This window comes from Myotis myotis, unplaced genomic scaffold (assembly GCF_014108235.1).
Source record: "Myotis myotis isolate mMyoMyo1 unplaced genomic scaffold, mMyoMyo1.p scaffold_m19_p_3, whole genome shotgun sequence".
In the NCBI taxonomy this organism is placed as follows: Eukaryota; Metazoa; Chordata; class Mammalia; order Chiroptera; family Vespertilionidae; genus Myotis; species Myotis myotis.
The window spans coordinates 18,011,422-18,023,818 of NW_023416335.1; the positions used below are offsets into that span (position 1 = coordinate 18,011,422).

General features: G+C 42.6%; 1 protein-coding gene across 1 annotated transcript; it reads right to left on the minus strand.

Moving 5' to 3' along the window:
• Window positions 1-2,803: 2,803 nt before the first annotated feature.
• On the minus strand, window positions 2,804-4,108 carry LOC118649787 (F-box only protein 31-like; the record flags this gene model as incomplete). Its single annotated transcript, XM_036297155.1, has 1 exon — window positions 2,804-4,108. A coding segment is annotated over one exon (1,305 nt), but the record flags the coding sequence as incomplete, so codon positions are not given.
• Window positions 4,109-12,397: the final 8,289 nt, after the last annotated feature.

The following is a 12,397-nucleotide window of genomic DNA, read 5'->3' on the forward strand; positions in this document are numbered from 1 at the left end:
AAAGAATTTTCAGTAATACCAGGGGCTTGCCTTGATGACAGCAACTGGCACCCACGCTAACCTGCTCCACCATCCCATCGCGGCCGATGCCCACCATGTTCCACACACACCCCCTGGTCATCAGCACTCATCATAGTGACTGGTTGTTCAGTAGTTCTGCCATTTGGTCTATTTGCATATTAGCCTTTTATTATATAGGACTAGAGGCCTGGTACACAAAAATTTGTGCACTTGGGGGGGGGGTCCCTCAGGGGCCTGCGGGCTGGGGGCAGCCCCTGAGTTGAGTGTCTTCCCCCTGGTGGTCAGTGTGCATCATAACAACTGGTCGTTCTGTCACAAGGGTTGCATAGGCTTTTATATATATAGACTAGAGGCCCAGTGCATGGATTTGTGCACCAGTGGTGTCCCTTGACCTGGCCTATGGGGATCGGGCTGAAACTTGCTCTCTGACATCCCCTGAGGGGTCCCAGATTGTGAGAGGGCCCAGGCCAGGCTGAGGGACCCCAATGGTGCACCAATCCATGCACCAGGTCTCTATTATGCATATAAGATCTTTGGTTAATCTCTTCCCTCCCTCCTCCCTCCCCTTTTCCCTCTGAGATTTGTCAGTTTGTTCCATGTTTCCATACCTGTAGTTTCTGCTCCTTCATTGAGCATCTGCCCCTTGGTGGTCAGAGCACATCATAGCTACCAGCCAGTCAGCCAGTCGGCTGGTTGGTTAGGCTTTTATATGTATCGATAATATCATCAATACACTGGACAAGCATGATAGTCTATGAAATAGTCAGACAATCAAAGTCCCTGTGAACAAAATTATGGCAAAAGTTTGGATAGTTGATGTGGTCCTGAAGCAAGAGAGTGAAACTATATTCCTGACCAAAAAGTGAAAGTAAACTACTTTGGTGATTTTTGCTTCATGCTTTAGAAAATAAAGCATTTCCAGATCTATGCTGCATACCAGGTGCTTCAGTATATGTTGATTTGTTCCAGTAAAGAGACCACATCTGGAACAGCAGATTAATTTTATAATTAAGTTTATGATAATTTACTGCCCTTCTTCAAGTCCCATCTGCCTTTTGCAAAAGTCACACAGAGAGTTAAATGGGAATGCTGAGCATCATCACCCCTGAAGCTTTTAAGTTCCTAATAGTGGCACAAATATCTGAAGCTTCCCAGGGATATGGTATTGGTTCTGGTTTACTATTTTGAAAGGGAGATGGGGCTCTATGGGCCTCCTTTAAGTGCTTCCTACATACTAGTCACATCATAGGCCAGGGAATCAATGTAGGTGCTTTGCCAGTTGCTGAGCATACCTATTTCCACTACATGTTTTTTTTAGAGGAAATAGCCATAGGGTAAATTATCAGATGAACTGAACTTACTATGAAATGGACTGGGGCCAACATTTATTATCAAACCCACATAAGCTCTGGTAGATCTCAGGATATTTTAAGATGATAAAAAGGAGCTCAGAGCCAGACTCCAACAATTCCTGAAAGGTCCGCATGTTTCTTTTACTCTTGGGCAAGTCATTCTAGAAAGTGGTGGCAGGTCTCTTTGAGGAAGACCAGGCAGATTATTTACAGAACATAAATGCCACAATATGGCATGAGCCTTCCTCAATGGTACAGAGTCCTTCCTTTATTCCTGGGCCTCTTTGAAGTGATCGGCTCTGGAATTAGATGAGACCCCAATTCAGGCCTCTAGTTGCCTGCTCTAGAGATTTTCTCCAGTTATAGAAATCAATCAGGTTTCTCTAAGGAGTGTGGGCTACTAATTTTGGCCCTAGAGATCTCATTAGCAGTTATCCACTGTCAAAAATATTTGTGTCAAACCCTTGGGGATACTTTATCCCCAAACCTAGGTCTATATATATGTAGAATTATTATGAGAAATTGTCTCATGTGATTAGGAAGGTCAAGAAGTCCCATGACCTGTTATCTGCAAGCTAAATTTCTAACAGGCAGGCAGAAAGGAACAAATCCTCCATTCCACTGCCTTTTATTCTATTCAGACCCTCGGTGGATTGGATAATGGAGACCCACATTGGGCAGGACAATCTACTTTACTGAGTCCATTGATTCAAATGGTAATCTCATATGGAAACACCCTCAAAGACACACTCAGAAATCATGTTTAATGTGGGTACCTCAAGACCCAGTTAAATTGACACACAAAATTAACCATCACATCACCTGTGATAAGTCCATTCTATCTCCTTCCTCTATCATATCCAGGAATTTTTTTTTTTTTTTTACAGAATCTAATTTTTATTTAAAGCATGAATTTTATCATTGGTAACACATAATGGTTTTCTTTGAAATGAGGCTCACTTTATTCATTTAGAGAAAACATCTGCAAGTCAACAATAGCTTGTCAATCACTCTTAAGTAAAAAGAGTGTTTCATTAAAAAAAAAAGCAGTCCCACTTGTAACTCAATCAATGAATTAATTGCAGGAGTGCTTTTCCTCTTTTTTTTTGTGTGATTAGTCACTATGCTTTCATTATTTTCAATTTGTAACAATGAAATTGGGGGTCACCACAACATGAGGAACTGTAGTAAATGGTCGCAGCTTTAGGAAGGTTGAGACCACTGGTCTAAGGTTTATTTCTACCTCAGTTTCTGTTTCCTACCCAGCCTGGCCCTGGTCTGGGCTTGGGCAGGAAGCAACCAACTGATGTGTTTCTCCCACATCGGTATTTCTATCTTTCCCTCTCTCTTCCACTCTTTCTAAACATCAATGGGAAAATATCCTCGGGTGAGGATTAAAAAAAACAAAGGTGGGTAACCTGGCCAGAAGGTCAAATCTGCAAGCTGCTCCTCCCAGGGGGTCCGGAATGAATGTCCTTGAGCATCTCCAGGAAGGCCTGCGGGGATGGTGCCTCCACATTCTGGAAGGTGTTCTGGACTCTGCCGAACAGGACGAAGTATTTCAGCTCCAGCCAGATGAACCCGAAGTGGTTCTCATCGAACAGGATGAAGACTCCGGGGAAGCTCCCGGGGTAGGCGAAGCCATGTAAGGTAACAGTAACAGTGTCCACGCCATAGAAACACATCCTGCAGGTTCGGGGGTAGTTCTGGTCTCCTGTGCGCGTGCCCACAGGCAGAACAAACGGGACAGGCTGCTCCTCCGAAGCTGCAGCCCCGGACTCCCCGACGCTGGGCTGGGCAGGGCTCTGCCAGCCATGGCCCTGGCTGTCCTCAGTCCCGTCTTCTTGCTGCTGCAGCTGCTCCAGGATCATCTGCTCGTCAGTCTCCTGGAACACGCGGTAGAGCTCGTAGAAGTTGCGGAAGAACTCGCCATCTGGCAGCTGGATGCGGCGCATGAGGTGGATCTCTAACATCCCGATGGAGTCTCCCGTGATCTTCGTGACCCTGGCATACTTTCCATGGAAGCTGAGCATGGCAATCTTTAGGCCGAAGGCATCATAGTTGCCTTGGAAGAGGCCTGGCCTGATGAGGTCTTCCGGGAGGCGCGGCGGGAGGTAGAGGCGGCGGTAGGCCAGGCAGTCATACTGATACCTGTCCTCCCCCAGCGTCAGCACCAGCGCCCGTTCTTCCCTAAGTCTCGCTGTTAAATCCTTTCGGTGGTCTGTCTTGTTGCACTGGAGGGTGAGCCTGTCCTTCTGAATCTGCACGTGGCGGTTGTGGGGCCTGATGTGGCGGCCTTCCATGCACTCCACCGCGGCTGATTTCCTCTCCCTCAGGCGAATTCTGAACGAGGGCTCGAATTGCAGTGGGCCATCCACATGGGTGTTAACGGAAGGCCCGTACGTCCAACCAGTAATGCCTAAGCCGTCCACCACGACATTCAGCAGTGATCTATAGTCCTCAGTATCTAGCTGCCACAATCCCAAAATGTGTCTGTATGGGTGGAGCAGCTTCGCATAGACTTCTCGATAAGACATAGCTATCGTCTCCAGGTTCTGCAAGTTTTCACGAACGCCATACTCCTCCCGGCAGCGCCGTCTCCAGATGCTGTCGGTGTGCAGGATGCGGTGGAATCGGGTGCAGCCCTGGGCCAGGCTGGGCAGATCAGTGCCAGGGAGCCAGGCGAAGATCTCCACCAGCAGCTCAGGAGGCAGGTCTTGCAGCGAGCAGTACGGGGGGGGGGGGGGGGGGGGGGGGGGGGCCCAGTGGCTCACCCTCCCCAATTACCTGAAGTGGACACTCTTGGTGCACCTCTTTTTGGGCTTTGTGCACAGTCTTGGAGTTAAGCCTTGATTGTTTTAGGTATCACTGGGAGGAATTGACCTCCAGGCCAATTGGCAGTGAGAATCAGCTGTGTCTATGGTGGGAGAACTTCTGTGCTGAAGACACCCTTCTGGGGCAAGACTTGCTTCAGTGGGGCTTTGGTGCTCACTGAGTCTGCCCCCTGAGTGTGTCCCTTATGGATCTGAGGGGTTGTAATCTGGATGGTCCCACTCTGACCACTAGGTACACTGGCTCTTGGATTTAAGGAGGTGCTAATTTAGCCTCTTCCTGAGGCTACCCAGCAGGAGCTATGAAGAGATCTGCAGATTCCCCTTCCTTGTTTGGGGTTTGGAGGTGCCCAGATGAGGCCCAGCTGTGAAGCAATGCAAGCTGCTATGGGGCCTTGGGCCTTCTCTTGGAAGTTCTGGGTTTGTCTGGCCCAGCTGCAGTTTGTTAGGTAATTATTAGATTGCAAAGGGCCAGGGCATTCATATGCAAAAGCCTCTGCCGCAGCTTGGGTGGGGTGGGGTCTCAGGGAATCAACAGGGCGGAGCAAGCAGCTATGGCTGATCCTCAGCCCTGCCCTAAGGGGCCCCACGTCTCAGTGTCCCGGTAATCGGTAATCCGTGCAAGCACCTTTGAGAGAAAGCCGCCCTTGAGTTCCGAGTTCTGCCCGCTGCCAGACAGTCCAGTTTCTCCCTGTATGAGTCTAGGTCCCCAGAGACTCACCCGGAACTGGAGTTCAGAGCAGTCGGGGGCTTGAGACTCCCTCCCGATTCAAAAAGACAGCCGTGTCCTCAGTTGCTAGCCTTTGCCCCGTGCGCCTCCGTACCTCTGCACTTTACTTCCGCACCTCCTCTGGGTCTCAGTGTGCTTTTCTCTTTCCTTCTAGTTGTAGAATTTCCACTCAGCCAGCCTTCCTGTGGTTCTGGATGATGTCTGTTTTGTCTTTTAGTTGTATTTTTGAATTTGTTGTGGGAGGCAGCAATTTCTGGTGTTTACCTATGCCGCCATCTTGGTTTTTCCCATATCCCGGAATTTATAGCATGTAGTCCACACTGAATCTATATTTCAATCAACTGAAACATGTGTGTAATAAGAGTAGAGAATAAGAAAGATTGTCACCTATTTTTTAGGTAACTCCCACAGGCAATGTTCTGTTAAGGTATTTGAGCAAGGCATGACCAACCTCATCTGAGAGCCAGAGATCACTGCTTCTACTAGTAACAGGACTCTCCAACCTTTGCAAGTAAAAAAAAAAATGAAGTCATTACTAGTAAATCCTGCCAAATATCTTTATTCACATTCTCAGTGTTCTAGTTTTTCCAAGTCTTTCGTATAAAAGATATGTTGATCCTGGAATTTAAACCATGAAATGTTTGGCATATCCATGTTGAATCAGAGTGTGAGTTTGATTTTAGCTGATGCCAGGAGACATGATACACATTTAGGGTATAGAAACTACGTGTTTTTTTTTTTTTAAACAACAACTGAGAATTAAACATTTTGATCGCATCATATCCTCCCTTCTTCCCTTACTCCTTCCCTCCTTTCTGTTATTCATTTTCCCTGCTCAGTCCCTGTACTTCCCATGCTATTCATTATGGTCTATAGGAGCTACTTCTCAGTCCTTTAAAGTCTTGGCTTCACTAGGCTCTTAATTCAGGAGAATGCAGGTAATAGTTTAAGTAATTGCTTTTGTCATTGCGTGCCATGGAATGTCAATATCTCATCCTCTGAGACTAAACAAATATTTACTAGTTTTAGGACCCTACCAGTTTAGGTAACTGATTCTAGATTTTCATTTCCTTGAGGCCTTGTTGCCTGCAACCTTTTCTGTTATAAATTACTTTATAAATCAGGCTTCTTAGTGTAGAAAACAGAATCCATCCTAGCTAGTTTAAGCACAATGTGATTTAATCAATATATTAGCTTGCAGAATCTCCTGGATCGGCAGAAAATGAGGCTTAAATATTGCACAATTAGGAGATATTTGGGGTAATTAAATGAGTCTGGGTGGCCCAACTTTCAACTTCCACACCAATATTACTCATTCTCTATTGCTGCTTTATTCTTCTTGTTCTTTATCACATTAAACATGTTACATATGGCCCAGCCAGCATGGCTCAGTGGTTGAGCATCAACCTGTGAACCAGAAGGTCGTGGTTTGATTCCTGGTCAAGGCATATGCCCGGGTTGCTGGCTCAATCCCCAGTGTGGGGTGTGCAGGAGGCAGTCAGTCAATAATTCTCTCTCATTATTGATGTTTGTATCTCTCTGTCCATATCCCTTCCTCTCTGAAATCAATAAAAATATATTTAAAAATATTATATATGTATATATGATATACATATTAAATTATTTTGTTTATTGCCCAATTCCACCTACTACAGTGAGAGTGGAAAAATTTATGTTTTCTTTGTTGCTGCATACTCAGTGCCTAGAAAAATGCTTGACTCACAGTAGGTATTCAATAAATATTTGTTGAAATAATGAATAAATAATCCTTGTCTTTTTATCAAGTGGAAGAGAGAGAGAGAGAGACATTAAACATATGCAATCTTCCAAATAGAATGTAAATTTCAGTCTGTTGTAAGTTGTACTGAACTGTTATATTGTCAACTTGATTGAGCTAGAAATTACTTTGCCTAGAATCCCTTTCTCTGTGGGTTGTGGGCCCACAGAGGTAGAAGCTACAGGGGAGCAACAGCCATAGGCCTCCCCATAAGCTCCTCCTGCAGTCTCACTTTGGCAGGTTAACTTACTCAATTTCTTGGGTTACCTGGGAATCTCTGATTTTCTCACTTATGTTTGCACTTTCAGGGAACTTGTTAAGGACTCTATTCTGATCCTCCAATTCCCCACTTACAGGTCTTCACTTGCCCTGCTCCTCCTATAATTTTTGTAAAATCAAATTCTTATTCCAAATTCTATTATCCAATAATACAGTGACTGTGTCTCTATGAGTAATTCCTGACTAACACTTACATGCTGTAAAAGCATTGTATGGAAGCTGATTATGAGGAGACATATCCAAGTTAGGAATACATGGAGGGAATGATGATGGGCTGTAAATTGATGAAAGAGTAAGATGGTAAATAAGCAAATGGACAATAGAAGCATCCAAGGTAGAGAAAACAGGATATCAATAGTAGAAGGAAAAAATGGTCAATGAGAGGGAGGGACTTAAAGAAACTTAATGTGATGGGAGCAAAGAGTTGGAATGGAATCATGAGGTGGAAAGCAGCTAGAAAGCCCAATAGGGATCAAAGTATGCAAGGTTTTGAAGACTATGACAATACATATGTGTGTGGCACATGATCATATTTGTATTTTAAAATTGTTACCCCATCTTCAGTGCAGATAATTGTAGGTGGCAAGAATGAGTGCAGGTAGAGCAGTTAGGTAGCTAGTGTACTGTTCTAGGGAATACATGATGATAACTTGGAATGGTAGAGATGAAGAGAAGTACAAATGGGCAGATCATGAGTTTGATTTTGGATGCATTAAGTTTGGGGTATCTTGAGACATCCAATAGGATGTCTCTTTAAGAAGTAGGGGGTCTAGAGCATAGCTTGGAAATCTGAGCTAGAGATATAACTTTAGGAGGCATTTCCATATGTACAGTCCAGTTGAAATGATCACACTTTTATTTGTGTAAATAAATCCATTAAGTCAGAAGCTAAAGAAACAAAAATAAAACAGGAGTGCAGTGGTTCTAATAGTGTAGAATTTTCTAGCTGCCATTCCATTCAATAACTACATGCCCTGTATTGAGTGAGATTTGGGAGATATGTACCAAAGCCCAGAGTGAGTTTTTCACTGAGTTGAATGTGATTCTAATATTTAAAAATACTACACATAGTTTACACACAATATAACACCTAAATATAAGACAACTCCTAGAGATCAACTAAAAAAATCATCAATCTTTCAAATCCTGGATGAAAAAAATTACTGAATTTATTAAGAGATGGCATCTCAAATATGGAAATGTGAAGAGATTTTCTTGGGTAATTTTGACTATTTGTCTTTTTTTTTTGTCTGACAGGCTGATATTATATACTAATCTTCATGTAAGAGGGAAGTCCACTGTAACTGTGTGGATGAGACAATTTAGGAAAAGAGAATATTAAGACAAAAAAGAAGAGCCTCTATGACAAATCCTGGAGAAACTCCAAAATGTATTGTTCAGACATGGGAGAATAAATCTAAAAAGTAGGCAGAGTAAAAATGACCAGGAGTAGAAACTTAAGCTTCTGTAAGTTTGACATATTAGATATTCTGGGGAGGAAGTCTCTTCAAATTAATAAAAAGGGGAGCTTTAATTTAAAAAGATTTTATTGCATAGTTGGGCTCTCATGAAGTAGAAAGATCTCCAAGGGGCAAGGGAAAAAAAGGAGGATATAATATCAACAGAATCTAAAATGGTGTACAATGAGCACATTTGAAGAGTTTCTATGAAGGGCTTTTTGCAAAACCTGTAGAACTGTCCTCTGTGGACCTGTTTCTCTGTGGACAGGTAAGTCAACCTGTACTACTGTAAAAAAGTGCTTTGGGCAGGTGACAAAACCAGGGAGTTGAACTCAAGACTCCCAGACTTAACCTGTGAGATTGGAAATGAACCGGAGCCATCCCAGATGGGTAGCAGCTCTGACTTCAGAGAGAAGCAAAACCAAATAATCTCTGGAGGAATGTATTCTCAATGTAGACTCCCAGGTTTTCCAGTTTCAAATCAACCAATATGAGCTCACATATCATCCCCAGGGAGAGAAACAATGGATTTAGTTTCTCAACGGTTTCAGATTTCAGATGATGAAACTATTAACTATGGATATAAGGTAATTGTGTGTATTAGTTTTCCATTGCTGCTGTAACATAGAACCACAGACTTTGTTAAAAACACACGAATTTATTTTCTAATAGTTCCTGACTTCAAAAATGTAAAGTCAAAAGTTTTGGCCGGAATGTGTTCCTTTTGGAGGCTTCAGAGGATGGTGTGTTACTTTGCCTTTTCCAGCTTCTACAGACTGCCTATGTTCCTTGGCTCTTAGGTTCTCCCTTTATCTTTAAAGTGCATCACTGCAATTTATGGTTCCTTTATCTGACCTTTCCTCTGGATTTTCTCTTAAAAAGATCATTGTGATTTTATAGACCCACCCAAGTAATCCAGGATAATCTCTCCATCTCAAGATCCTTAATCGCCTCTAGAAAGTCCTTTTTGCCATGTAAAATAGTATAGTCATATTTTGGGGGGATTAGAATGAAGACTCATGGGGGAAGGGTGCATTATCCTGTTTATCACACTATGCATAAATGTTTAAATAACTTTAAAATAATGGAGTCACAAAAAGATATGACAATATCTGAGAGTAATTGTGTAGATCTGAAAAGAAAATTATTGAAAAGAAAGAAAAAAACCAGATTGCAACCCTCTCCCCAACAAAGCGAGATAGTAGTCAAATAGTTAATGGAGCAGTCAAATAGGATGAAAACCAAATCGGTGAATTTTGTGATGTAACCACTGTTACATTTAGGGAGGGGAAATGATAAGGTTGGGTTTACAAGGGAGTAGAAAGTAAGAATGGAGATGTATGGCATGGGCTAGTGCCAACTGTTCCTGGGCTCAGATGATATTGCAACAATAGATTTCAGATCTTTCCCACGAATATTGTGGCATGGCTAAGTCAGGCATGAACTGACAGCATGGACCCTAAGATCTAAATATCATGAGGCTTACATGTAGATTAGATTTTAATTCAGGGCTTTCTCTGGAGTTGGCTCCATAAACTATGCATTGGTTTTACAGGGCTAAAATATTTGGCTTGATTCACTGTAGCTCCTTTAATGTCAAACCTCATAGTCCAACAAATTATCCTTGGTGATCCAGACCACCTAAGTATTTTCCATCCAATTCTGGTATCTATTAATACAGAGATTTAGTCTTATACCACAGCAGATGTTTCTGCCACTGAGGGACTCTAACTTTATTAACACTTTAGTAATAATGAGTAATATCTGATTATAGAATTAGATGGTCCAGTCCATTAAAATAGGATTTGAGCCCAATTTCCTGGCTCTAGCTGCTTGTGTTTGGGATCTGAGATTTGGCAAGAAGGAGAGTTTCCTTTCTGCAGGCTGTTTCCAGGAAATGACTTTCATATGAAATACATTCATAACAGTTCTTGGTGCCACATCTTGTGTTGTGTTGAAAGATCTTGGTTGTACAGAACAGCCACAGAGCTACAGCACTGTTTCAGATTAGATTGCAAGGAAGGTCATGGCAGGGTTAATGAGGTAACCTCAAAAATTTAGCCATGGAAAACCTCTCCTCCTGGGGTTAGTATTAAAATTTTTACAAGTAATCTGTTTCAGTATGAAGGTGTTTGGTTCAGTTTATGAAGTCTAATCCTTTGGGTGAAATTCAAGTAACTTAATAGGCAATAGAACTTCTCTTGGTCCTTAGGGAACAACCAAGAAGGGAGAGAGGCACAAAGCAATTCATGTGCATCTTTTGAGGAAAAACTCAGGCAGAGAGCCATCCAATAAGAAGCCTACCTGCTCCTCCTGGAGCTCTCTCCCTATCCCCACCTACCCCCCATTGATTGCTTGATTTTCTCAGGATTTCCTAGTTTCTTCTTTCCTAGAAAGCAGGAATCTCATTAGCCTGTTTTCCTTATCCCCAGAGGTTCTTTTTCTCAGTAATAACTCATCCCACACTCTAGGATAAGGACACTGGACAGAGAGAAGATTGGAGCAGGACACCTGCAAATCTCACACCAATCTAAGCAGAGTCACAGGAGTTGGTTCAGGGTCACAGGGAGAACATGCAAACAGGAAATGTTGGCTGGCAAGGGACATGAATCTACCCTGAAGTATCTTCTTCACATTTCTCTTGTTGATTCTTTTTCTCATTTTTGTTCATGGCAGGAAGTATGTGTACCTTGTGTTAAGGAAGCTATCAATTGCTTTTAATAACCCAGGATTGTAGTTCATTTGTTAAGCTTGTCTTCAAGGTAAAGTGTGCCCTACAAAACACATAATAGAAAGGTTTCTGGCCCTAGCTGGTTTCACTCAGAGCATAGAGCATTGGCTGGTGGACCGAAGGGTTCTGGGTTCCATTCTGGTCAAGGCTCCTTCCCAGCCCAGGCCCCGGTTGGGGCTCATGTGGGAGGCAACCAATAGATGTGTTTCTCTCACATTGATGTTTCTCTCTGTCTTTCCTTCTCTCTTTCACTTTCTCTGAAAATCAATGGAAAAATATCCTCAAGTGAGGGTTTAAAAAAAAAGGTTTCTGATTGCTGGTATTCAGACATCTTAGTCTTTATATGAAGGGACAATATCTAGTATCTTTGGGCCACATCATATAGCTGTGGCCCAAAGATAGAGTAATGATTTCCAATGAATCACACTTTCCAGTATCCCAGGAATACTATGTATTCCTCCCCCACATGATTCTGAACTTGGACACTGGCTTGTTTTTGGCCAATAGGACATCACAACTATGGCCCAAGAAAGGCCTTGTCCAGCACTTGCATATGGGAACTTGCCTTTTGAAATGTTGCCTGAGCTGATGCCATCTCAAAGCCCAGAATGAAAGGTCATGGAGAGAGACTGAATCAGCTGAGCCCGGTCACTGGCTGTCCTGCTGGCTACCTGAGTAGCCCATGGAGAAAGCATTAGAAGATCCACCAGGATCTTGAAAAATAATGTCACTTTTTTTAAAAAAAAATGTAGTAAACTTTGGGGTGCTTTGTTGCACAACAATAAATAACTAACACAGGCCAGGATCTTATAGTTTTCATATTACATTTATTTTCTTGCATATGTTTGAGGGTAATTGTGTTTATGATATTTTACAACAAATTTCTATGTCTGAACCTTTAAATATCCCTGTACACATACATTAAAATATGACTCTATAAGGAAGAGGAGATGATGGTTGCTGGTGGCTGGGGTTCGGGGAAATAAGGAAATGTTGGTCGAAGAGTACATGCTTTCAGTTGTAAGTTCTGGGAATCTTATGTACAGCATGGTGACTGTAGTTAACAGTACTTGTATTATGTACTTGAAAGTTGCTGAAAGAGTAGATATTTAAAAAATATTTTTTATTTTTTCAAAGAGGAAGGAAGAGGGAGAGGGAAATAGAAACATCAATGATGAGAGAGAATCATTGATTGGCTACTTCTTACATACCCCCT